We start from the raw sequence: 26,489 nt of genomic DNA, 5'->3' as shown, positions 1-26,489 counted from the left end.
CAATCCGACAACAACGGAAATAGTAACAAAATACAAAGGACAAAACATGAGCCCCTTGCTGTCGCCATAGCTGCAGTCCCAGTACTATTTTAACAGCAATGTCCTGCTTCTGCCCCAGATTCATGGAGTTCTGGATGGCCTTCTTCAAGGCCATGTCCAGGGTGTTGGGGGCCGCGATGGAGCCATGTCCGATTCCACGACACGCGGAATAAATTCACAATCCTCATCACAGATTGTTCACAACCAGTAAGTTTCAATAAGATCCCGCCCTCATCCTTCTAAACTCCAACGAGTACAGACCCAGAGTCCTCAACCGTTCCTCATACGACAAGCTCTTCATTCCAGGGATCATTCTTGTGAACCTCCTCTGGACCCTTTCGAAGGCACATCCTTAACAACCAGCAGCCAACCTCCCAGAGAGGGGGGTGGTTGGGTGGGGGGTGGGGGAGGGAACGTCACCTGGAAGGAGGGGAGCTTGTGAAGGAGATAGAAGGAGTGGGGGGGAGGGCCACCACAGGAGAGAACACAAACCCCTCCTTGTGGAGAAAGTCACGTGGCTGCAGGTACCTAAGCTCGTTCCCTTTCAGGAGTTGGAGTCTCTCAGTGAAGTCCATGAAGGTTGCCAGTTTGATGTCCATGTACATGTCCTCTACTCTGTGTCCCTCTGCCCCCTCCACGTCCCAAATGTGGCGTCTATCCTCGCCGGTGTGAACCTGTGATTGTTGCAGATGGGGATCCCCGTCGATATCTCACCAAGTTCGAAGTGGCGCCTAAACTGGTTTCATGTCCTTCAGCTGGCCACTACCACAGGGCTCCTACAGGAGGTCTCCTCCATTCGCACCCAGTCTGCCTCTGGCTCCCTTAACCAAGCCCCCCCCCCCCCCCCCCGACAAAGGCTATTAACTTGTCAACCCTGGTGAAGAAGGATTTGGGGATGAAGATCGGGAGTGATTGGGGCACGAAGAGGAACCTAGGGCAGCACGTTCATTTTGATCATCTGTACCCTTCCGACCAGCAAAAGATGAGTCCCATCTTTGCAGGTCCCTCTTTCCCACCTCCACCAGGCTGGACAAGTTCCATTTGTGGAGCCTCTTCCAGGTGTGGGCCACTTGTATCCCCAGGTGCCTGAACTTGGTTTGGGTCAGTTTAAACAACAGTTCCTCCAACTCCGCTCCTCCCTCTCGGGAGTTTACCGGGATTATTTTGCTTTTTCCCGGGTTGAGCTTGTAACCGGAGAAGGTGCCAAGCTCCCGAAGAATTCCGGTTGTCTTTCCCATGCTGGCTAGGGGGATCGACACGTAGAGGAGCAGTCCATCCACATAGAGTGAGACTCTGCCCCCTCTTCAAATGCCAGATCACCAATCCACCGATCTAAGGGTGATAGCCAGCGGCTCAATTGCCAGGAGCAAGGAGAGCAGGCACCCCTGCCTTGTTCCCCTATGCAGCTGGAGGTATTCGGAGCCGGTGGTGTTCGCCGTACGCTCGCCATAGGAGCGCTGTAGCGCTTCACTCATGAGGTGGACCCAGCTCCAAACCCAAACCGTTCAAGCATCTCCATGAGGTGCCTCCATTCTACTCAATTGAAGGCTTTCTCAGCGTCCAGAGAGACCCGTCATCTCCGGTGTATTCTCTCCAGTTGAGGTCATTAGTACGTTCAGTGGGTGTCTGATGTTTGCTGTTAGTTGTCTGCCCTTAACAAGTCTGATCTGATCTTCCACGCTCACTTCTGCCAGGCAACTCTCCAGTCGCCTCATCAGGGCTTTCGCTGGGACTTTGGCAGCAGTACTTAAGAAAGAAATGGGTCTGTATGATCCACACCGTAGGGTACTTGTCCTTTTTGGGGATCAGTGAGATCGAGGCGTGGGTGGCAGGGCCCCCTTCAACAGTGAGTCATAAGAACTAGGAGCAGGAGTAGTCGTCGAACATCTCCCACAGGTGCGGAGCCAGTGCTGGTGAGAATGTTTTACCGGGAACCTATCTAGTCCCGGCGCTTTCCCTGACTGTATGGAGTTGACGCACTCCATAATTTGCTCTGCCGCAGTTTTGCCCATTCACCTCGTCAATCAATATCCCTTTATAGTTTTATGTCATCTGCATGGTCTACAATGTCACCCAACAGGTGTAATCAGCAAATTTGGATATATAACTTACTATGCCATTATTCAAGTCGTTAATGAAAGTGAACAATTGAAGCCCTAACACAGATCCCTGTGGGACACCACTCGTCACATCCTGCCAATTTGATCACCTACCCATTATCCCTACTTGTCATTCAACCAATTTCCCATCCAAGTCAATAATCTGCCCTCTATCCCGGGGGCTTCGACCTCAGGTAACAGGCTCTTATGTGAGACTTTATCAAATGCCTTCTAGAAGTCCATGTAAGCAACATCCATAGACATTCCCCTGCCCACTACCATAGTCAACTCTTCAAAAGATTCAATGAGGTTTGTTAGGCATGATCTACTGGTCAGGAATGCTGGCTCCCCCTGGTTAACTGTGTTCAGTTGCCCCATCCTTGATTATAGACTCCAATAAATTTCCACACCACAGATGTTAGTTCCCTGGTTTTTCTCTTTCGCCCTTCTGAAAAAGCCGAGTGACATGAGCAATGTTCCAATCCAGAGGGATGACTCCTGAATCCAGACAACTCTGAAAGATTATAGTTAGGGCATCTACAATGTGCTCCCCTGCTTCCTTTAACACCCTCGGATGGAAATGTTCGGTGAATTGGACATTCTGAATTCTCCCTCTGTGTACCCGAACAGGCGTCGGAATGTGGCGACGAGGGGATTTTCACAGTAACTTCATTGCAGTGTTAATGTAAGCCTACTTGTGACAATAAAGATTATTATTATTAAATCATCAGACCTTGAGAATATGTCACTTTTTAGTTCCATTAATTTCCTCATTATCAATGTTTTGCTTCGGTTAATTTTATTTAGTCCTCGTCCCCGAGGGGACCTCCAGCAAACTATCCTCCGTTTCCACTGTAAATACTGAGGCAAAGTAATTATTCAACACGTCTGCCATGATTCCATAGTCACTGACAATATCCCCACTTTCAGTCTTTAGCGGGCCAATATTGCTCCTGGCCACCCACTTTCCCTTTAAGAAACTCTAAGAATTCTTCTTTAATGTCCTTTGCAAGTTTCCTTCCATCATCCGTTTTAATAGCTCTTAATTCAGTAGGAGCTGCTGTTTATTTCCATTTTTGTACGCCCGTTTCGTTTTATGCTGTCATTTATCTCTTTCATTGTCTGCTTTTTCTGTGTAATGGAGCTTTTCCTCCTCGGGGGTATAAACTGGTTCTGTGTGGCATTAAATGTTTCCTTAAACACCTTTCACTGTTTTACCCATGAGCAGATTTTCCCAGTTTACTGTGGACTGTCTCTGTCTCACCTCATTAAAGTCAACTGTACCTAAATCTAAAATTCTAATGGCTGATGTGTGGATGGTGAAAGTGGATTCACTAACTTTTCAAAGAGAATTGGATACATACTTAAATCAGGGAGACCATTACAGGGCTATGGGGAAAGTGGGAAATTGGGACTAAATTGGCTAGCTCTTTCAAAGAGTTCAACGAGCACGATGTGCTGAGTGACCTCCTTCAGTACTGTACCAATAGAAAGCTTTCGTATTTTGTGTGAACTCAATTTATTGTAAAAACTTGTCTTTTCACTTGGGTACATGATTATTAAACCTATTTTTTTTTCTCACCCCGTTTCTCGTTTTCCCCTTCAGAATTCCAACATAGATTGTAATTTTGCTAATTGGAGCTTGTAACTTGGTGTCCAACAAGCCGAATGGTACACAGCTATTTTGTGTAACAGTGGGGGAATTTCAATACTGGACAGTTTTCTGCTTCGTAAGCAGGGAGAGAAAATCATGATAAGGCAGCAGCGGAAGTCAGTATTCTCTAACTTTTCTGTGAGGTTTCTCTGAACTGCCCAGGTCACTGCTCCATGTGGTGTTACCTGCGTGACTGGTACTGGCATTTCATTTGTTCATTGGATCTCATTGACCCCCACCCTTCCCAACTCGACAGGGGTCTTGTGAACTGGGGTTGCTGGGAATGGTATTATTCAAAAATAAATCCATATGACATGTCCAGTGTGTTCCTCGCCATGTTGCGTGTTCTTTTTAATGTACCTCAGCACTATACTAAAAACGGGAAACCAGAGCTTTTAATTACCGTTTCCGAAGTATCATTTCCACACACAATTATAATATTTTGACACAAGTAGGCTTACATTAACACTGCAATGAAGTTACTGTGAAAATCCCCTAGTCGGCGCCTGTTCGGGTACACAAACATGTCCAAATTACCTAACAGCACGTCTTTCGGGGCTTGTGGGAGGAAAGCGGAGCACCCGGAGGAAACTCACGCAGACACGGGGAGAACATGCAGACTCCGCACAGCCATTGAACCAAGCCGAGAATCAAACCAGGGATCCTGGAGCTGTGAAGCAACAGTGCTAACCACTGTGCTACCTGCCGCCCTTCACCTGCAGCCGTGACCGAGTATGCTACAAACTGCAGATTGTTTTTCCAAAGCTTGTTTGATGCTACAAATTAATTAGTTAAAGATAAAAATTCTTAGTGATAAATTAAATCATCCTGCCCCCTTGTGAGCAAGTATTCCTCTATTTGACAGCCACCTGTTAATTTTCAAAAGCATTTCACCAATTCACCTTGAAGGCACTTATGCCCACTTGGACACTTTTCTGGTCACTGACACATTGCGCTACCTTGCCCAAGTTGCAATCGAACATGTGTCTAAGCAGTGATTGTTGGTGGGTCATTCGACTGGGTGGATGGGCTTAAGTATCCCAAATGAATCTTAGATTTTGCCCTCAACCATTCTCCAGGTACTCGAACATCTGAACATCTTAGGGACAGTTTAGCACAAGGCTAAATCGCTGGCTTTGAAAGCAGGCCAGCAGCACGGTTCAATTCCCGTAACAGCCTCCCCGAACAGGCGCCGGAATGTGGCGACTAGGGGCTTTTCACAGTAACTTCATTGAAGCCTACTTGTGACAATAAGCGATTTTCATTTTCATTTTCATTTCAAATGTCACCCCTCGGGGCACGCAGTCAACCTCAAAACCATCTACCTGAATGAAGTGGTCCCACTTCAATAGCAGGAATGAGCCCTCTGATCTTGGAGTTCAACCTGATCACCTATTAATTGCTTAGACCTCAGCTGAAGTATTGTGTCCAATTGCAGGCACGGGGCTTTCGGAAGGCCTTGGAGAGGTCGCAGAGGAGGCTTACTAGAATGGTTCCAGGAATGAGGGATTTCAGTTACTTGGAGAATCTGGGCTTGTTCATCTTAGAACAGACAAGGTTATGGGGAAATTGAAGAGGTGTTCCAAATTCTGTATGGATAGGGAGAAGCTGGGTGGCTTTCTCCGTCCCGCTGCACCGTTTGCTGGTGGGGGATGCCCCCGTCGGCAGCATAATTCTCTGTCCCGGCAGCCGACCAGTGGGGTTTCCCATTATGGGCATCCCCACGCCGTTGGGAAATCCGCAGGCGTGAGTGCGCTGCTGGCGTAAATGGAGGATCCAGCCCGCTGTTGTGGGAGTGGGGGCAGCACGGTAGCACAGTGGGTTAGCCCTGTTGCCTCACGACGCCGAGGTCCCAGGTTCGATCCTGGCTCTGGGTCATTGTCCGTGTGGAGTTTGCACATTCTCCCCGTGTTTGCGTGGGTTTCGCCCCCACAACCCAAAGATGTGCAGGGTAGGTGGATTGGCCACGCTAAATTGCCCCTTAATTGGAAAAAAATGAATTGGGGACACTAAATTTATTTTTAAAAAGTGTGGGAGTGGGGACACAGATTTAAGATAATTGACAAAAGAAAGTCTTGGGAGAAGAGAAGAAAAGGCATTTACTCTGAGTTTTGATCTGGAGGGCAATGGTAATTCTCAAAAGGGAATTGGCCACATGCTTGGAAGGGAGAATGTTTGGTGGGCGATGGGGAAAGAGCCGGGGAGAGGTTCCCGGTGTTATAACTCTATCAAAGACCCAGCACAAGTACAGAGGATTCAAATGGCCTCCTGCATTCGCAGATTCCACAAATCCTCTTATCAATTCTTACTGCCTCCTCCCAAAGAAGGATAGATTCCAGAATTTTGAATTACACTTGATAAAACCAGCCAACATCAAACATTTGCGCAATGTGACGGACACAGCCAATTTGCCTGCTCGGTGTACTGAATTAATTTGTCTTTATTGTAACACTTATCACATTCTCAAAGCAGCCCGTACAATGAATTCCTTGTGCATTCCTTAACCTTAACAATGGTTAGCATAAAGAAAAGGCACCCACTCTCCAATGTACCTTGCAAACAGATAACGGTGGAGAATGAGGCACTCTTTTTCCAATGCATTTCACATTGTGCTTTGTAAAGGCAGTTTTATATATTTATTAAAGTCATTTATTTCTTTTCTTTTTTGCTGTAAGGTCACTTGAAAATAAACTATCTGGTCAATATTGCATGGCTGTTTGTGGGAGCTTGCTGTGCACAAATTGCCTGCCGTATTTCCCTACATTACGACAGTGCCCACGTTTCAAAAGTACTTCAGTGGTTGTCAAGTGTTTTGGCACATCCCAGGGTTATGAAAGGTGCTAGATAAATGCAAGTCTTCTGTTGTGTACTTCCCAGTGTTTCTTTTTGCTATGACAAAATATTTTGTTATTTATGATTGTAAAAAGCATCTTCTTGCCCATGGTTGATTTTTCACATTTTGTTAAACTCAGATTCCGGGTAATTAAAACCTAAAAAAAAAAAAGCCCACTTAAAAGACTTTGTATTTTCATGATATCGCACACGGTTGTCCACTCAAAACACAGGAGCTGTCAACATCTGACCAGGAACATTCAGTGGTTGAACCATAAAGTGTGGATTGACAGATGGCCAGAAATCCTTTAAAAGAAAAGGTCACTGCCTTGTTCAAATTCATTAAATCTCATGGGGAAATGAAGGAAGAGCTCATCCACCCCAATGTAACCTCACTGCCTTGGTCAACTTGCAAACTTTCATTCATATTCAAGGAGATGAATTTGCGCCAGCTGTACACTATTGTATATTTCGAATCTGATGGTTTTGTTTATATCGTGAGGAATATATGAATGGGAATATCACGTGAGTTACAAGGAAGAGAAGGTGGAACAGTAGCGAGGCAGTGCAGCAATACAATATCTGGATGTAAGAGATATGGAGGATTGCAGACGCTCTGTACCAGTGGAAACCTGTTACAAAACTCCAATCTGAGGAAAGGTATTGAAACAAAGAATATATGAACTCGCTGAATAAATCGCTTCCATTTGCAAACCTGGGCAATATCCCGCTCCCGCGAGGCACACACATTTACTCTTCCCAGGGCCAAGCAATGCTGCGAGAAATCCTCCCCGAATTTTGCGACCTCTGGATTTCTTTCCAGAGGTTTCTGTAAATGACCACTGCCTCCACCTACACCGACCTGTCCGATGACCCTTTTCCCAGCACCCACCCCATCTCCAACATTTTTATAAGAATTAAACTAAAGAGTTGAAAGGAAAATAGAATAGAAGCACATTTTTTTCATGATTCTTCTCCGAGGTTTTGCTTGCGATCGGGCCTGGGAGATTCATCTTTAATTCCTGTAGACTCCAGCATAATCCTGGAGCTGTTGGCAACCCGATCCGTACTGTGGGAATCATCATTTCTCATTGTCCGGGAATTTCCTCTTTGCTGGGCCCTAACACCCAGGTCTGTTTACTCCTTCCTCACAGCTCATATCCTGGATAGTGCGAAACGTACTTGTGCATGGTGGCACAGTGGTTGGCACTGCTGCCTCACAGCGACAGGGACCCGGGTTCAATTCCGGCCTATGTTGACAAACTGCGGAGTTTGCACTTTCTCCCAGTGTCTGTGTGGGTTTCCTTCCACAGTCCACAGATGTGCAGGTTAGGTGGATTGGTCATGATAAAATTGCCCCTTAGTGACCAAAGGTTAGGTGGAGTTGCAGAGGTGTGGGCCAAGACAGGATGCTCTTTCAGAGGGTCGGTGCAGACTCGATGGGCCAAATGGCCATCTGCACCTTAAGGATTCTATGATTCTCTGTGCTGTCTCTCGTGATTGAATTATTTTGCTGATCAGAAATGGGCGCAGTATGTGCAGTCTGGTATGGGAGGGCATTAGCTATGAGGAGCGGTTGAATAAACTCGGTTTGTTCTCACTGGAACGACGGAGGTTGAGGGGCGACCTGATAGAGGTCTACAAAATTATGAGGGGCATAGACAGAGTGGATAGTCAGGCTTTTCCCCAGGGTAGAGGGGTCAATTACTAGGGGGCATAGGTTTAAGGTGCGAGGGGCAAGGTTTAGAGTAGATGTACGAGGCAAGTTTTTTTACACAGAGGGTAATGGGTGCCTGGAACTCGCATTTCCACCCTCCACTATCACATCCTGGGTGTTACCATTGACCAGAAACTGAACTGCTGAGCACTTTTATTCCTTAATCCTCCTTGTCCCTAACCTTTCTCGGCAAATTCATCATCCCTAAATTAACTAATCTGACTTTTAATTAAGGTGAATAAACCACCCTGTGCCATTTCCAAATATTAGAAACTGAACTGGACTAGCTGTATGAATACTGGCTACAAGAGCAGATCAGAGGTTAGGAATCCTGTGGCAAGTAACTCGCCTCCTGACTGCCCAAACCCTGTCCATCCACAAGGCATAATTAAGGAAGATGATCTCAACTTGCTTGGATGAGCGCAGCTCCAAGAACACTCAGGAAGATCGACACCATCCAGGACAAAGCAGCCCCGCTTGATTAGCACCCCATCCACAAACATTCACTCCCTCCAACACCGACGCAGAGTGTCAGCCGTGTGTCCCATCTACAAGATGCACTGCAGCAACTCACCAAGGATCCTTAGGCAGCACCTTCCAAGCCCACAACCACAACCATCTAGAAGGACAAGAGCAGCACTTACCTGGGACACCAACCACCTGGAGGTTCCCCTCCAAGTCACTCACCATCCTGACTTGGAAATATATCGCCGCTCCTTCACTGTCGCTGGGGCACAATCCTGGAATTCCATCCCTAACAGCAATATAGGAGTACCTACACCTCAGGAATTGCAGCAGTTCAAGAAGGCAACTCACCCATCACCTCAAGGGCAATTAGAGATGGGCAATAAATGCTGGCCCAGCCAGCGACGGCCACATCCCGTGAATCTTTTCTTTCATAAATTTAGAGTATGCAATTCTTTTTTTTTCAATTAAGGGGCAATTTAGCGTGGCCAATCCACCTAGCCTGGACATCTTTTTTGGGTTGTGGGGGTGAGACCCACGCAGACTCGGGGAGAATGTGCAAACTCCGCACGGACAGTGACCCGGGGCTGGGATCAAACCCGTGTCCTCAGCGCCGTGAGGCAGCAGTGCTGACCACTGCACCACCGTGACGTCCGCATCCCGTTAATCAATAAAAGAAACACAGATGTTGTTACCTGATATTAAGACAAGTGACCAAAGTTTTGCTTAAAAGAGGTAGGATTCAAAAGAGGAGAGGTTAAGGGAGGGGATTCCAGAGCATTGGATCCAGGCAGCTGAAGGGATGGCCGCTAATGCTGAAGCATAAAAATTGGGAGGCACAAGGAGGCGGAATTGGAGGATGGCAGATATCTCCAGGGTCACCGGCTGTGAATGTGTCCTCACATCTACCCACCACGCCATAAGCCTCTCCATAGCCCCATCACTCACCCAGCAGCACTCCCCAACACTTAGGACCCACACACATTCTCCAGCTCACCCTCACACACCACCAATGCTATCAGCCCTCAGCTAACATGTCCTCCAAGTGTTCAGGTGTGACAGGCACATCACCCACACACGGTGCAGTACAATCACTGATTCAGCCCTCTTGCAGGACAAGATGGCCCTTACAGGGAAACAGAGTAGAAGTTGTGAGGGACCAGGATGCTTGCATCCCTACGGAGGAATAGTTCCCCATATTGTGACTGTGACAGAACCCGTGACATCCAATATAGCCGAGAACATTGAAGGGCAACATAGGCAAGTTCCTATCTTGAGCCTCAGACTGAAGGGACGATCCTTTAAAACTGAGATGAGGAGGAATTTCTTCAGCCAGAGGGTGGTGAATCTGTGGAACTCAGAATGCTGTGGGGCCAAATCACTGAGTCTCTTTAAGACAGAGATAGATAGGTTCTTGATTATCAGGGGGTTACAGGGAGAAGGCAGGGGAATGGGAATCAGAAATGATAGAATGGTGGAGCAGATTCGCTGGGCCGAATGGCCTAATTCTGCTCCTGTATCTTGTGGTCTTCTGCAACTACTCAACTCCCAGCTCTCCCTCATCTAGCATCAGTGGGCCTGCCAGACAACTGTCGCTGTCAGGGACCATGGAAGAATCCGACCCCAAGTTGGCAGAGGACATCTTGCAGAGTGAGTCCACTCCACAGCCTCTGCTCTGTCTCCATACGGTGCAGCAGACCCAGAGGCACTGCCACCGCTATCCCATTGTAGCCTTCGCTTGGACAGGTCACCTACTGGTCCCCTGATCCCTTCACCATCCCTGTGAGGATGTGGAAATACTGGCAAATTCACCAAAGTACCTCCAAAACACTCCCATGTGCTTTCAGGCTCTTTCCAATAGACATAATTCAATAAATTTTACTTAACTACAACAAGGATGCTGGGCCCTATAAATTAATGCTACCACAGATCCTATACAGCTGCTTTGTGTTTCTCTATTTGAGAATGGACAATGCAGACGTTCATTCTGCTCTGTTAAATGCTCCAATCTCATATGAGGCCGGCAAGGTGGCGCAGTGGTTAGCACTGCTGCCTCACTGTACCAGGGACCCGGGTTCAATTCCAGCTTCGGTTGACTGTGCGGAGTTTGGACTTTCTCCCCATGTCTGCGTGGGTTTCCTCCGGGTGCTCCGGTTTCCTCCCACAGTCCAAAGACGTGCAGGTCAGGTGGATTGACCATACCTAAATTGTCCCTTGGTGTCCAGGGATGTGCAGATTAGGTTACGTGGTTATTGGGGGAGGTATGTCTAGTTCAGGTGATCTTTCAGAGGGTCGGTGCGGATTTGATGGACCGAATGGTCTCCTTGTGCACTGGAGGGGATTCTATGGTTCTTTGGAAATTAGCATAGACACATCACTCATTGCTCGGGAATCCAGAAGATCCTGCCAGCAGCCAATCTCTGGAAAAAGCCGGGGGGGTGAATGAATTCCACAGTTCTGAGGAGTAACAAATTAAAACTAGCACAGGAGGAGACATAGGAACATAGAATTAGGAGAAGGCCATTCAGCCCCTCAAGTCTGTTCCACCTGTCATTAAAACACGGTTGATCTATATCTTAACTCCATTTACCCACCTTAGTCCCCTAACTCTTCACTATCCTTTCCCTGACAAAACTTTATGAATGTGAAATCCATTCTGGTAATGCCTATGCAGGCCTACCCGTGGAGTTGTAGCCCGGGAGGTGCAGGTGGGCATTTCCTGGTCTGTTTCACTCTCCGCTGATGCTGCATGACCTGCTGAGCGCTGTCAGCATTTTCTGTTTCAATATGTGTGACACCTGCAGAGGTACCTGCATTGACAGCAGCAACCTTTTTGGCCTCTTTGCCTTAGAAACATGTTGAGACTGGAAGTAACTTTTCGTCGTTTTCTGGTACAGGACGTGAGTAGCACAGGGCTAAATCGCTGGCTTTGACAGCAGACCAAGGCAGGCCAGCAGCACGGTTCAATTCCCGTAACAGCCTCCCCGAACAGGTGCCGGAATGTGGCGACTAGGGGCTTTTCACAGTAACTTCATTTGAAGCCTACTTGTGACAATAAGCGATTTTCATTTCATTGGCAAAGCTTTTTATTTTGCACTCATCAGGTCAGAATTTGCAAGAATACCAAAGATTAAAGGGAACAACAATTTATACTGCATGAGAAGAGAATGTTGATTGGTTGGCAAGTGGATTCTGATTGGCAGAGGTGTCGCCATGGAAAATGCACCAGGGAACAATTAACTGCCAATATATTTTGCTTAATTTAAACCAGGCAGGCCGACTCTGATTGGTCAAGGTCTTGCCCTGAAGAATGAACCAGGGAATGGCTGTCCCAAACTTTCGTGTAGTTGAAAAAGGGACAATGCGTGCACTTGTTCCTTCTGTTCGCAAAGGACAGGGTCCCTCATACACATTCTCCATGGCAACACCTTTACCAATCAGAGTCCACTTGCTAACCAATCAGCACTGTCTCCTCATACAGTATAAATTATTGCTGCCGGCAGCACGGTGGCACAGTGGTAGCACTGCAGTCTCAAGGCGCCGAGGTCCAAGGTTCGATCCCGGCTCTGGGTCACTGTCCGTGTGGAGTTCGCAAATTCTCCCCGTGTTTGCGTGGGTTTCACCCCCACAACCCAAAGATGTGCAGGCTAGGTGGATTGGCCAGGCTAACTTGCCCCTTAATTGGAAAGAAGTGAATTGGGTACTCTAAATTTATTAAAAAAACAAAAAAATATTGTTGCCTTTACCTTTCGTGCAACTGTCCTGTTGAGTGCAAGATGAAAAGCTTTGACAGCAGTCTCTTTTTTCAGCAATACTTTACTTTTATCGATTATCACAAAATCTCTTGTCAGTTAATCTCTCCAGGCCCTTCACCCGATCACAGACCTTCCATTCTGTTCCTCTTTCTCCGCCCCTCACCCCGCCCCCCCCCCCCCCCCCCCCCCCCCCTCACCCCACTCCTTTCCCTTGCTCAAAATCTACTACATTGCTCTGATGAAGGTTCTTCATGACTGGAAACATTAACGCTTCTTTGCTCAATGGATGCTGCCTGGCCTGCTGTGTATTCCCAGCATTTTCTCTTTTTATAACAGAAGACAGGAAATTTGTTCTGGTAACCAAACTAGCACTGGTGTGACCTGCCGCTTAAAAGCTGTGTGCGGCTCACTAAAGACTCTAGTAGCTCATGCTCTTGATCGATCGAAGACATTTCTTTTTTAAAATAAATTTAGAGCACCTAATTTACTTATTTTCCAATTAAGGAGCAATTTAGCGCGGCCAATCCACCTATCCTGCACATCGTTGGGGTTGTGGGGGTGAAACCCACACAAACATAGGGAAAATGTGCAAATTCCACACGGACAGTGACCCGGGGCTGGGATCGAACCCGGGTGATTGAAGACATTTCGATGGTAATTAAATGGCTTGTTTCGTGAATTAAAACTTTTATTAACGTTGTACATGTGAGGAAGTATCTTCCGATTGACAATTACGTTTTGTAAAAATCTTTAAAATGCCGAAATGCGTCTCTTGTTTTTCATCGATTTTGGCATTTACATAACAGCACCGTAGCTGGTAGATATTAAGCCTCTGACAAAATGTTTTAAAACGGCACCTGTTAGTTGTCAACTCCTTCACTGTGCCAATGTGCGTTGCAGAGTTCTGGGCTACAATCATCATGGAATCATAGAATTTACAGTGCAGAAGGAGGCCATTTGGCCCATCGAGTCTGCACAGCCCCCTGGAAAGAGCACCCTACCTAAGCCCACACCTCCACCCGCTCCCCACACCTCCACCCTATCCCCGTAACCCCACCTGACCTTTTTTGGACACTAAGGGCAATTTAGCACGGCCAATCCACCTAACCTGCACGTCTTTGGACTGTGGGAGGAAACCGGAGCACCCGGAGGAAACCCACGCACACACGGGGAGAACGTGCAGACTCCGCACAGACAGTGACCCAAGCCGGGAATCGAACCTGGAGCTGTGACGCAATTGTGCTAACCACTGTGCTACCGTGCTGCCCAAAGGAGAAAGAGATCAGCCTAAATTCTTATTGTTGGTCACGAACTGGTGAGGGGGGGGGGGGCTGGGAGTGTGTGCGCATCCTTGGCTGATGTGTGAGGACTCAATGGACTGAGCAGTGATACCCTCCAGAAGAGCAACCTGTGAATACTCTTTTTTTTCCCCCGAGATGTAGGCATCGCTGCCAAGGTCAGCATTTCCACTAGGCCATTTCGGAGGACAGCTAAAAGTGAACGACATTACTGTGGGTCTGGAGTCACATGTAGGCCAGGCCGGGGAAAGGTGGCAGATTTCCTTCCCTGAAGGACATGAGTGAGCCAGATGTGTTTTTTTTTAATAACAATCGATGATAGTTGCCATAGTGACCATACTGAGCGCTGCTTTATATTCCAAATTTATTTATGGCTTCAAATTCCACCAGCTGCCGTGGTGGGATTTGGATCCAGAGCGTTAGCCTGGGCCTCTGGGTTATGGGTTAGGCCATGACCTCTGGACTCACACAGGGAATGGCCAGGTGGGATAAGAGCAGAGTTCAGACTGGGTCTGTAAAGTCATGCAAGAGGTAAGGGGTTGAAACCGAGGGAGAACGGGCAGACTCCGCACAGACAGTGACCCAAGCGGGAATCGAACCTGGGACCCTGGCGCTGTGAAGCAACAGTTCTAACCACTGTTCTACCATGCCACCCCACACTGTGCTACAGTCTTGAAGGAGGAGGAAGGGACAGAGAGGTTTAGGTTAGGTAGGGGAAAACCGGAGCTTTGGACTGAGGCAACTGAAGACACCGAAGGTGGAACAATTAAAATGGGGGATGCTGAGCAGTCCACAATTAGAGGAGTGTAGATATCTTGGAGGGTTGTGGGGCTGGAGGAGATTTGTAGAGGTAGAGCGGGACGGACGAGGCCATTGGGGGGGGGGGGATTTGAAAACGTGGATGAGAATCTTAATAATCAAGATGTTGTTTGGCCGGGAGCTAGTGTAGGTCAGCGAACACAGGGAGCGATACGATAGATGCCAGCTGGGACTCGAGCAGCAGACTTTTGAATGACCTCAAGTTTAGGGAGGGCAGCAACGTGGGAGATCAGTCAGGAGCGGGTTGTCAACTGTAGACACCTAACGAAGGCATGAGGGAGGGCTTCAGCAGCAGGTGAGGTAGGGCAGACAATGTGGGAGAATGGTTGGCATGTGGAAATAGCTAACCTTAGTGATAGCCCAAATATGGGGCGGACTTCTCCCCCCCCCCCCCCCCCCCTACGCCGGGTGGGAGAATCGCCGGGCGCCGCACGGGTCGCACCACGCCGCCCCAACGCGATTCTCCCACCCCCCCCCCCCCCCCAGACCGGCACCGCGAGAATCACGCCTTGCCGCTCAGAGAATCGCTGCTCGCCGTTTCCAAAAGGCAAGTGATGATTCTCCGGGCCGGATGGGCCGAGCGGCCGCCCTAGCGTGACAGGTTCCCGCCGGCGCCATCCACACCTGGTCGCTGCCGGCGGGAACTGCGCAGTCACACTGGGGGAACGGTCTGTGGGGGGGGGGGGGGGGTGGTCCTTCACCGGGGGGGCCTCTGATGGAGTCTGGCCCGCGATCGGTGCCCACCGATCGGTGGGCCGGCCTCTCTAAAGGAAGACGTTTCCTCTGCCGCCCCGCAAGATCCATCTGCCATCTTCTTGCGGGGCGGCCTCGGGGAGGACGGCAATCACGCATGCGCGGGTGACGCCATTTACGCGACGTCGGCCGCATCATTTACGCAGCGCCAAGGCCCAGCGCGCGTAAAATACGCAACGCCGCTCCTAGCCCCCCCGGGAAGGGGGGGGGGGGTGGAGAATAGGGGGCTCGGAGCGAGCTCCGACGCCGGAGTGAAACACTCCGGTTTTCACTCCGGCGTCGGCACTTAAGACTCCTGTTGGGAGAATCCCGCCCATGATGTCGGAAGCTAATCCCAGGATCAAATGTGACACCAAGATTGTGAAGAGAGCTTAATCTCAGATTGTCACCAGGGGGACTAGCTGGGGGAAATAGCATAGGGATGGGTTTAGCACAGTGGGCTAAACAGCTGGCTTGTAATGCAGAACAAGGCCAGCAGCATGGGTTCAATTCCCCCACCGGCCTCCCCGTACCAGCCCCCCGAACAGGCGCCAGAATGTGGCGATTAGGGGCTTTTCACAGTAACTTCACTGAAGCCTACTTGTGATAAGCGATTAATTATTATTATTAGGGAACTCAGGGCAGCACGGTGGCGCAGCGGGTTAGCACTGCGGCATCACGGCGCCGAGGTCCCAGGTTCGATCCCGGCTCTGGGTCACTATCCGTGTGGAGTTTGCACATTCTCCCCGTGTTTGCGTGGGTTTCGCCCCCACAACCCAAAGATGTGCAGGGTAGGTGGATTGACCACGCTAAATTAGCCCTTAATTGGAAAAAATGAATTGGGTACTCTAAATTTAAAAAAAAAACATTATTAGGGAACTCAATTTGGAGTTAACTGAAACAAAACATGTTTCTAATTGGGACCCTGAGCTAAATGTTACAATAACCTGGCGTATAATAGCGTGTATTGTTTCATGCAGATAGGCTAATGACAGAGCAAGGTGAGTGAGGAAATATTTTAATAACTCAGGCGAGAAGCTTTACATTCCACACAGCTTTTGCTTCGGGCAGCCCAGCGTTTTTACTGGAACAATGATATCCAAATGAATGAAGGCTGGGCCAATTATTTCGAGGTCAGTCATATTCTAAAGGTTTTGCATTAGATTGTGGGCTTAAACACTGAGGTTTTGTAGTTATTGAAACAGGTGGTGGCACAAGTTCCGAACTCGATCACACAGCGGACCTCCAGTAACTGTCTCTCCTCATCACCTACACGAAGATAAATAAATTGGAAGACTTTAGCACTGATGAACAACTCAAGGAAGCTCAGCGAGTGACCATGATAGAAGATGAGAAGCGGTGGCTGATGCATTTGGATAGATAAAAGGATCAATACATCCAGAAAGAATTTTTTTGGTTCCCCCATAAAATCATAATTGTTTTTTTATTTGAACACTAACAATGAGAAGCCTCACATATATGGTGCCTTTAGCATCGTAAAAATGTTTCAAGGCGTTGCGCAAGAATTTACGGAGGTCTTGTGGCGCAGTGGGTTAAGTTTGAATCCCACCCCAGGACCTGATGGGCAGGGAAGGTGCGACCACAAGGCGGCCAAACAGGTTGGGTGTGTCCACCTGCACATCCTTTCAAACACCCCAATGACTGGTGGTAAGAGTGGGAGAGACTGCTGGCCTGCCACGCTTGATGTGGAGTGGCGCCCCTCAAGCTGTAAGCCCCCGGCAACAGACTAGCAAAGATGTGCAGGTTAGGTGGATTGGCCACGCTAAATTGCCCTTAGTGTCCAAAAAGGGTTAGGTGAGGTTACTGAGTTACGGGGATAGGGTGGAGGTGTGGGCTTAAGTAGGGTGCACTTTCCAAGGGCCAGTGCAGACTCAATGGGCCCAATGGCCTCCATCGGCACTGTAAATTCTATGATCTTAAGTCTGCTTTGATGCATCATTAGGTGCGGGAAGAGATGAAGATAACGCAGGGATATTATCAGATCAAATCTTTTATCACTGAAACATGCAAGGAGATATTGGGATCAGGAGATAGGATTTAAGGAGCATCTTAAAGCAGGAAAGTGAGAGGCAGAGATTTAGGAATCGAATTCCAAAGCATTAGGGCCCAGGCAGCTGAAGTCATGACCCGCTAATGGTGGAGTGATGGAAAGAGGAACATACAAACATGGGAATCAGGAGATGAGTAGGCAATTTGGCCATTGGGCCTGTTACACCATTCAATAAGATCATGGCTGAGCTACTGGTGGCCTCAATTACACATTGCTGCCTACTCCCAATATCCTTTGACTCCATTGTTGGGCAAAAATCCATCTATCTCTACCTTAAAAATGTTGAATGCCCCTGCCTCCACCACTCTCCAGGAAAGGGAGTTCCAAAGGTGATCAACCCTTTAAGAGAAGGAAAATCTCCTCACCTCAGTCTTGAATGGGAGGCCCTGATTTTTAAATGCTTTCCCCTAGTTCTAGTCTCTCCCAGCAGCCTTTCAGCATCCACCCTGTCAAGTCCCTTCCGGATCTGATATGTCTCTATAAGATCACCTCTCAATCTGCTAAACTCCATTGGATGCATAGAAACATTGAATTTACAGTCAGAAGGAGGCCATTCAGCCCATCGAGTCTGCACCAGCCATTGGAAAGAGCACCCTATCCAAGCCCACACCTCCACCCTATCCCTGTAACCCAGTAACCCCACCCAACCTTTTTGGACACTAAGAGCAATTTAGCATGACCAATAAACACTGTCCCTTGGTGGTCTCGAACCACCAACCTTTCATATAACAGCCGAGCGTGCTAACCACAGAGACTGAGATAAAATCAAAGTGGAGAATGTGGGCATCGACCCCACTACTCTCACATGCAAAGCGAGCGCTCTACCACTTGAGCTAGTTCCCCCTAGGCCCAGACTGACCGATTTTTCCTCATCAGATAACCACCACTCACCATCCCCCATCCCAGGTATCAGTCAAGTGAACATTCTCTGAACCGCATCAAATGCAGTTATGTCCTTTCTTAAATAAGGAGACCAAAACCATACATAGTGCTCCAGTTGTGGTCTCGCCAACTCTCTGTACAACTGTAGCAAATCTTCCCTACTTTTATATTCCATTCCCCTTGCAATAAACACCAACATTCCATTTGTCTTCCGAATCACTTGCTGTGCCTGTATGCTAACTTTTTTTGTGATTCATGTACCAGGACACCCAGATCCCTCTGTACCTCAGAGTTCTGTAACCTCTCTCCACTGAAAGAATATGCTGCTTTTCTACTCACCCTGCCAACATGGACAAGCCCAAATTGTCCCACATTATCCACCTAATCTTTGCCCACTCAGCTAACCTGGTGATATAGGAGATACTCAAGTTGATCTTGGAGGGCTGTCGGGGCTGGAGAAGGTTACAGAGATAAGGAGGGAGCAAGGGCAAGGATTTGAAAACAATGATAATTTTAAAACGGAGGCATTTCTGGACCCGAAGTAAATCTGGATCAGTTAGCACAGGGGGAATGGGTGAATAGGACTTGGTGTGAGTTAGACCATGGGCCGCAGAGTTTGAATGGAGTCAGGTTTATGAAGGTGAGAATTGTGCACGCACACATCAGTAGCCTTGCCCATCATCTCACTGTATTCTGAACAACCTCAACCTTTTTTTTCCACCTATTACCTGCCTAGCAACTTGTTTAAAATGTATATTACTTTTGGGGATGAATTTTGAATGCATTTTACTTTGCATTGACAATTAGTTCGGTAGCCTTAATGCTCCCTCAAAACTGTCTTCATTCTGAGAGGTGACTAGCGCTGGGTGTCAAATGCACCAGCCTGATTCAGGAGATAGATCCTCTTAATATGGAAATCAGTGGCCTACACCATTGTTAGCCTCATGCACGTGTTAATGGGAACAAGACAACCAAAGTAGTTTATTGCAATGAATGTAGACATTTCAGATATATTGTATTATGTGTATTTGGTGCAGTAAGGGGTTAAAGCCTGGGTTAGAGTGTGTGACTTCTGCAGTAGTATTTTTTAAAATCCTGGCTCGCAAGACAGGTCAGCTTTTTGGGAGCCAGAGGTGCAATTAAGGCATCGTAAAAGCTTGGGCTAATGGATTTTTGGTTTGGATCAAGAGGGTTCCCTGGGGAGTAGATAGTTGGAGACATTGTGTTTCAGCTTAGAAGGATGATGTAACTACTGGGAGGAGACAAGGATTGAAGCAGTCAGGTGTTAAGGAGCAGAGGTTTAGTTGGGAGCTGGAAGTCAAGCTATGAAGGCAGTTTCTGAAGACTTCAAGTACATTGTTCTGACAGGGTCCGGTCTATTTCTTTACAGCAGTCTCAAAACATCTGTCTTTTACAGAGTGGAGCTTCAAGACATCGCTGTACAGCACGTTAACCTGAGTGCTAACTGTATTTAAAAGTGGATTGGGATCTGGGATGGTTCTGTTGTTTGAATGGAAGTAAAGATAGCAGTTAAGGGCCATTGTGTTGATTAACATTGTTTAAGGGGTAATTGTTCTTATGTGATGTTAAAGATATTTTAATACTGTGTTAGTAATAAAGTTTGTTTTAATCTACCATATCCCTATTTTGCATATCCTTTCCTCACAGAATTACAAAATTAAAATAAAATATTGGGGTTTCCGTCCAGTATCCTAGCCACTGTTGGGGTCGGGTCTGGGATCGGCTGGTCCGAGATTGTAATATTTCTCTCCTCCCTTGGCAACAATGAACACCCATCATTGAGCAGGGTGGATAGCAATCAGCTGTAGCACTCTCGTCTCAGAATCAGGAACTATGGTTGCCCACATGGTCCTAATTATGTCTGTCCTTTATCGGGTATGTGGAACATTCCTTGTTCCAGTCCTATCCAACTCCCCTCTCCCCAACTCTCTAACCGGTGCATTGATGACCGTATCGGTGCCGTTTCCTGCTCTCACTGAGAACTGAAAAACTTCAGTCAACTCTTAGTCTTGGAGTGGAGTCATATTGGACTTGAAACGTTAATGCTACTTCTCCACAGATGCTGCCAGATCTGCTGAGTATTTCAGGGCTTGCTGTTTTTATTTGAGTTCGCCCCAATCCCCTGGCAACATTGATCCCACAATTGACGACAGTAGCACATGCGATCTAGTCATTATCACCAGTGGCACAGTGGTTAGCACTGCTGCCTCACAGCGCTGAGGACCCGGGAACGATGCCGGTCCCGGGTCCCGGTCCGTGTGGAGTCTGCGCATTCTCCCCATGTCTGCATGGGTCTCACCCCCACAACCCAAAGATGGATGGATGCAGGGTGGATGGATTGGCCACACTAAAGTTGTCCCTTAATTAGAAAAAAAAAAATTGGGTACTCTAAATTAAAAAGAAAGATCTAATCACAATGCTGTTTGCGGGTTCCTGCTGCGCACAAATTGTTTCCTACATTACAACAGTGTCTACGCTTCAAAACTACTTCATTGGCCGTAAAGCGCTTTGAGAAACCTGGCGGTTGTGAAAGGCGCTATTTAAATGCAATTATTTCTTTCAGATGAAACGACTGTAGATACTGACGATGAGAAGGTTACAGCTTATGAATCCTATACCTTCTCTGTCTTTTCCCTGGTTCAAAACTGGACATTGAACTTGCAGTGATCTTCCAACTATAATCAGTTAATAAAATGTAATCTCTACAATAGGGATCATTTCCTACCTGTAATTCCAAACTTTCCATTCGCACATGACTGCAGATGAAGAAAGCATCGGTCAACAACGCAGCCTGATTAAAAGGGAGAAAAACGAAGAGAGGATTTCAACAAGGTCAACATTTTCTTCAGAAATCTTAAAATTATAAACAATACATTTTCAGGTAAACAGCGAAATAACCAGGGGCGAGATGAGAAGAATGTTTCTGTGATACACAGAGAGCTGTTTCGATCTGGGACGGACTGGTTGAAGGAACGGTGGAAGCAGTATCTTCCATAAATAATTAGCTGAGAATTGAAAAAGGATATGAGGGCAGTATTGTAAACTGTGAGGAGGACAATGTAGAACTTCAAAAGGACGCAGATGAGTTGGTGGAGTGGGTAGATAAAGTTCAGTGGTGTGTGATGAATGTAGGAATTTCAGCTGTATTATATTGTAGGTATTTGGTGCAGTAAGGGTTAAAATCCTGGGTTAGTGTGTGTGTGCGACTGCTGCAGTCATGTTTTTAAAGAACGTCTAGTTTGAAAAACAACAAAGCTTTTGGCGGCCAGGGGTGCATTTCAACCATCATAAAAGGTTAATGCAATTTTGGTTGGATTAAGGGGATTCCCTATGGAGTTAATTAGGTTTCAGCTTGGTAAGATGATATCGTTGCTGGGTGGACCTACGGCTTCAGTCATTTTTGCAGAAAGCAGTTCCATTTGCTCTCTGCAGCTCAGTTAAAAGGTCTGTCTGCAGACAGAAGAGCAGTGTGGTTGGAAAGGTGAACAAACCAGCTGAAACAGCTTCTGAAGAGATACAGCCAGAGTTTCTGCATGGGTCTGACAGGAGTCAGATCCTTTCTTTAAAGCAGTGTGAAGAGACCTCTCTTTCTCAAAGAACATCTATTGTAAAGCAAATATTCCTGAATGCCAGTGGTATTTAACGCTGGATTGAGGGCGAGGATGGTTTTTTTTTTCTTGTTGTTTGAGTGGGAATAAAGAAACATTATCTTTATTAAAGACAGAATTAAAGATAGCAGTTAATAGTCACTGTGTTGAGTAACATTGTTTAAGGGATAACTAAGTTATTTTCTGGTGTGATGTTAAAGACTTTAATACTTTATTAGTAATAAAGTTTGTTTTAATATATCATATCCCTATTTCTTTGTGCAATAACTCCTGGAGCAAGATATCTTTTCCTCACTGTCTTACAAACTTAACATAAAATATTGGGGTTTTTGTCCAGTATGAATCTCAGCCACAGTGAGATCTGGGATCGTAATAAGTGTGAGGTGATTCATTTTGGTAAGAGGAACGTGGACAATATAAAATTAAGGGTACAACTCTAAATGTGTGAAGGAGCAGAGGGACTTGGGTGTAGAGGTACATAAAGGTGGCAGGACAGGTGAAGAGAGCAGTTAATAATGCACATAGTATTCTGGGCTTTATCAGTAAGGGCTTTGAGTACAAGAACAAGGAGGTTATTCTGAACTTGCAACAAGACCTGAGCTGGAGTATTGTGTACAGTTCTGGGCGCCACACTAAAGGAAGGATGTCAACACATTGAAGAGAGTGCAGAAGAGGTTTAGAAGAATGGTTCCAGGGATGAGAAACTTCAGTTATGAAGATAGATTGGAGAGGTTGGGGTTGGTCTCCTTGGAGAGAAGAAGGCTGAGAGAGGATTTGATAGAGATGTTCAAAATCATGAGGGGGCTGGACAGAGTAGACGTGGAGAAACTGTTCCCACTCGTAAAAGGATCGAGAACGAGAGGGCACAGATTGAAAGTGATTTGCAAAAGGAGCAGATGCAATGTAAGAAAAATCTTTTTCACGCAGCATAGTGGTTAGCACAATTGCTTCACAGCTCCAGGGTCCCAGGTTCGATTCCCGACTTGGGTCACTGCCTGTGCGGAGTCTGCACATCCTCCCCGTGTCTGCGTGGGTTTCCTCCGGGTGCTCCGGTTTCCTCCCACAGTCCAAAGACGTGCAGGTTAGGTGGATTGGCCATGATAAATTGCCCTTAGTGTCCAAAATTGCCCTTAGTGTTGGGGGGGGGGGGTTACTGGGTTATGGGGATAGGGTGGAGGTGTGGGCTTGTGTAGGGTGCTCTTTCCAAGGGCCGGTGCAGACTCGATGAGCCGAATGGCCTCCTTCTGCACTGTAAATTCTCTGATTCTATCATTCTATGATTATTTGAATAGAAACAATGTGCAGGGGTATGGGGAAAAGGCAGGGGAAAGGCTCTAATCTTCCCTCAAAGGATAATCCCTGGAATTAGTTCGGTGAATTTTCGTTGCACTCCCTCTATCAAATTTAATCGTCTCTGCTCTAAGGAGGCCAATTCCAGAGCCATTAGTCTCATAGCATAACTGAAGTTCTACATCCCTGGATAACATTTTGGTAAATATCTTTGCACCGTCTCCAAGGCCTTTATAACCTTCTTGATGTGTGGTGCCCAAAATTGAGCACAGTTCTGCAGCTCAGGTCTAACCAGAGATGTGTACATGTTGACCATACCTTCCTTGCTTTTGTACTCCAGTTGGGCTTCCATTGCGTTCCATCCCAGAGTGCTCTGCCCAATGGCAGGCCCTTGCCTCATTGTCCACGGATGTTTCATCCCGAGCCATCGCCTCGGCAGCTGTTTAAGTGGTGGCCCTCCACTCTCAGGATCAGGAGGCAGGTCTCAAGTCTACCTCGGCCCAGAAGGGGAATCAAAGCCCCCACCCCCCACCCCTGCCAGCACTATTCTGAACTGTGTTCTCGCCATCCGGCCAACTGACCTCACCCCAACACCCTTGTTGGACTCACATTTGGGCAATGTGCCAGAGAGATGCCAGTGGCCATAGGATTATATACAGGAATAAATCTCCAACCTCTGGAACGATATGAAGTATAACATTGATATACGAGTTCTGTATAACATATTCTTTCAACGCGAAATTGTGGTGGAGTTTGTAACACACATGCCGAAAGTGGTTAGTGGCTGCACTATATAAATGTGAATGTTTAGACAGCACGTTCTCCCGCTGAGGTGCCCTCTGTTTTGTCACACATAGAACACAGGTAACTGATACTATCCAGAATTTCACAAAACACTGCAAGGTCACACCAGCAAAATATTTAATTTGACCGGTTCCTACCGTATTTATCTTCCATTGTGTCATCTTCATGAATCAGTGGCTCAGATCTTTTGGAAAGGTACACTAAAGTGTCAAGAAAACAAACTTGAGAAAATGTCACACGAGAGAAGCAAGGCATTAAAAAGCCAATGTTTAACTCACGTGGAAGAAGGTTTTTTTTGGCTCACAGGTGATAAAGAGGAACCTTTATCCTCGTCCACAGCTGTTCTTCTTCGGCTGTTTGTAAGTTTGACTCCCAGAACAGGGGGCTGGGACCAATTGTACAAAACGCCCTCAGCACCCGCATCCCCGTCAAGACTGACTAACTCGATGTAGATGGCATGATTTCCAACGTGCCAGTCAGTCCATAAGAGCTGGGACAGGAGCAGGAGCCGCGCTGCTTCAACAGTTGCCTCACCGTGGGATTGAACGTATTTTATCGACACAAACCTCTTCTTCCTGCTCCCCCTGCCACTCAATAACCCTGTCCTCCCTCTGTCACCCTTGCACCCCCTTAATCCCCTAGGAGAGGCATAACCAGGAACAAAACTAGGAGCAATGAGGGAAAAGTACCCTCAAAGATTCCTCTCCGACCTCCTTACCATACAATTTACACCTATCTAGATGATAAATTAAACGCAACAGTTTTCTGAGGCATACTGTGGGGATTAGTTGGACATCATACACACAACCATTTATAAAAAAAATTTAGCGTACCCAATTATATTTTTCCAATTAAGGAGCAATTTAGCGTGGCCAATCCACCTACCCTGCACATCTTTGAGGTGTGGGGGTGAAACCCACACAGGCACGGGGAGAATGTTTACACACACAAACAAAGAGGCGGTGTTGACGAATGCTGGCACATGAGAATGACTTTTACAAATAATCACCAAGAGACAACTATAACACCTTTGACACGTACTTAGAGAAACAAGCCGTGGGCAGCACGGTCGCACAGTGGTTGGCACAGTTGCTTCACAGCGCCTGGGACCCAGGTTCGATTTCCGGCTTGGGTCACTGTCTGTGCGGAGTCTGCACGTTCTCCCCGTGGCTGCGTGGGGTTCCTCCGCGTGCTTGTTAGGTGAATTGGACATTCTGAATTCTCCCCCTGTGTACCCGAACAGGCGCCGGAATGTGGCGACGAGGGGCTTCTCACAGTAACTTCATCTGTGTTAACGTAAGCCTACTTGTGACACTAATAAAGATTAGCATTATAGAACATCTGGTAGTGACTGGCAAAACTGAAGGTAGCAGACAATGGACCGTCTGTAATAATAATAATCTTTATTGCCACAAGTAGTTGGGGGTCGTGCTGGAGGAGGGATTGTGGTGTGAGGTGCTGTGGAGGGCGAATGCCTTGACTTCGTGTGTGCTAACCATTTTCCAGTTCACCTGCACCCCCCCCCCCCCCCCCCCCCCCCCCCCCGCCCCCCTTGCTGGCCAGTTCTGGATCTCGCCCCAAAATGGCGAGAATATCGTTAACCCTCATTTGCATCCATTCCAATCTCATTAGCGAGATTGAAGTCGAATGCAGCGGCTTCCCGGGAATTACCTAACTTCCCAGCAGGAAGTCAGGCGGGTGGCGTTTAGTAATCCTTTTCAAAAAAGTGAAGCTGGTGCAATGGCGGCTGAGGGGAAGTGAGAGGGTGAGTAGCCATCCCCATTTTCCGACGCGCAGCTCGAGCGCACTGGCGCAGCTGTCCCACTGCTCGGGGGGGTGGGGGGGGGGTACCCTTCAGGGGGATTCGACTTGGTCAGGGTCCTGAAGCATTCCTGGGCAGGGGGTGGGGGGTGGGGTGGGAGAGGTGGGCTTTGCATCGGAGGCCTTCAATCCATCTTTAAATATTGTGGAGACCCAAAGGGTGGCACGGTGGCGCAGCGGTTAGCACTGCTGCCTCATGGTGCCGAGGACCCGGGTTCGATCCTGGCCCCGGGTCACTGTCCGTGTGGAGTTTGTACATTCTCCCCGCATAGACCGTCTTACAGCGAGGGCGACACATGGGAGGTCGTGACCCTACCAAACCTCCTATTCTATCACTGGGCAGCAAACGCTTAGGGAACCGGAGGCGGACTGGGTCCAAATGGAGGAGACCTCCTGCACAGGCCCCCATCGGCAACAACCATAGGTTCACACCGGCGAGGATAGACGCCACATTTGAGTCGTGGAGGGAGGACAGAGGGACACTGAGTGAAGGTCATGTACATGAACGATAGACTGGCAACCGAGGGGGAACGCTCAGAGAGGCTCCAACTCCCGAAAGCGAAGGAGCTCAGGGGCCTGCAG

The 26,489-nt window shown here is 47.6% G+C and overlaps 1 protein-coding gene across 2 annotated transcripts in view; it reads left to right on the top strand.

The window, feature by feature from the left end:
- The window catches only part of LOC140429828 (uncharacterized protein KIAA1958), a 239,297-nt gene that overhangs the window by 127,834 nt on the left and 84,974 nt on the right, over positions 1-26,489 (top strand). The window contains exon 5 of one of the 2 annotated variants that reach the window (XM_072517302.1): positions 20,948-22,133. The exons of the other annotated variant lie outside the window; for it this stretch is intronic. Coding sequence (XP_072373403.1) covers positions 20,948-20,962 — 15 coding nt within the window. The 3' untranslated portion in view covers positions 20,963-22,133. Of the gene's footprint in view, positions 1-20,947; positions 22,134-26,489 lie in introns of those variants that run through there. 2 annotated transcript variants of the gene reach the window in all.

The sequence above is a fragment of the Scyliorhinus torazame genome, chromosome 9 (genome assembly GCF_047496885.1).
Source record: "Scyliorhinus torazame isolate Kashiwa2021f chromosome 9, sScyTor2.1, whole genome shotgun sequence".
Taxonomy (NCBI): Eukaryota; Metazoa; Chordata; class Chondrichthyes; order Carcharhiniformes; family Scyliorhinidae; genus Scyliorhinus; species Scyliorhinus torazame.
The sequence above is the reverse complement of the archived record's forward strand: the minus strand, read 5'-3'. Positions and strand labels throughout refer to the sequence as shown.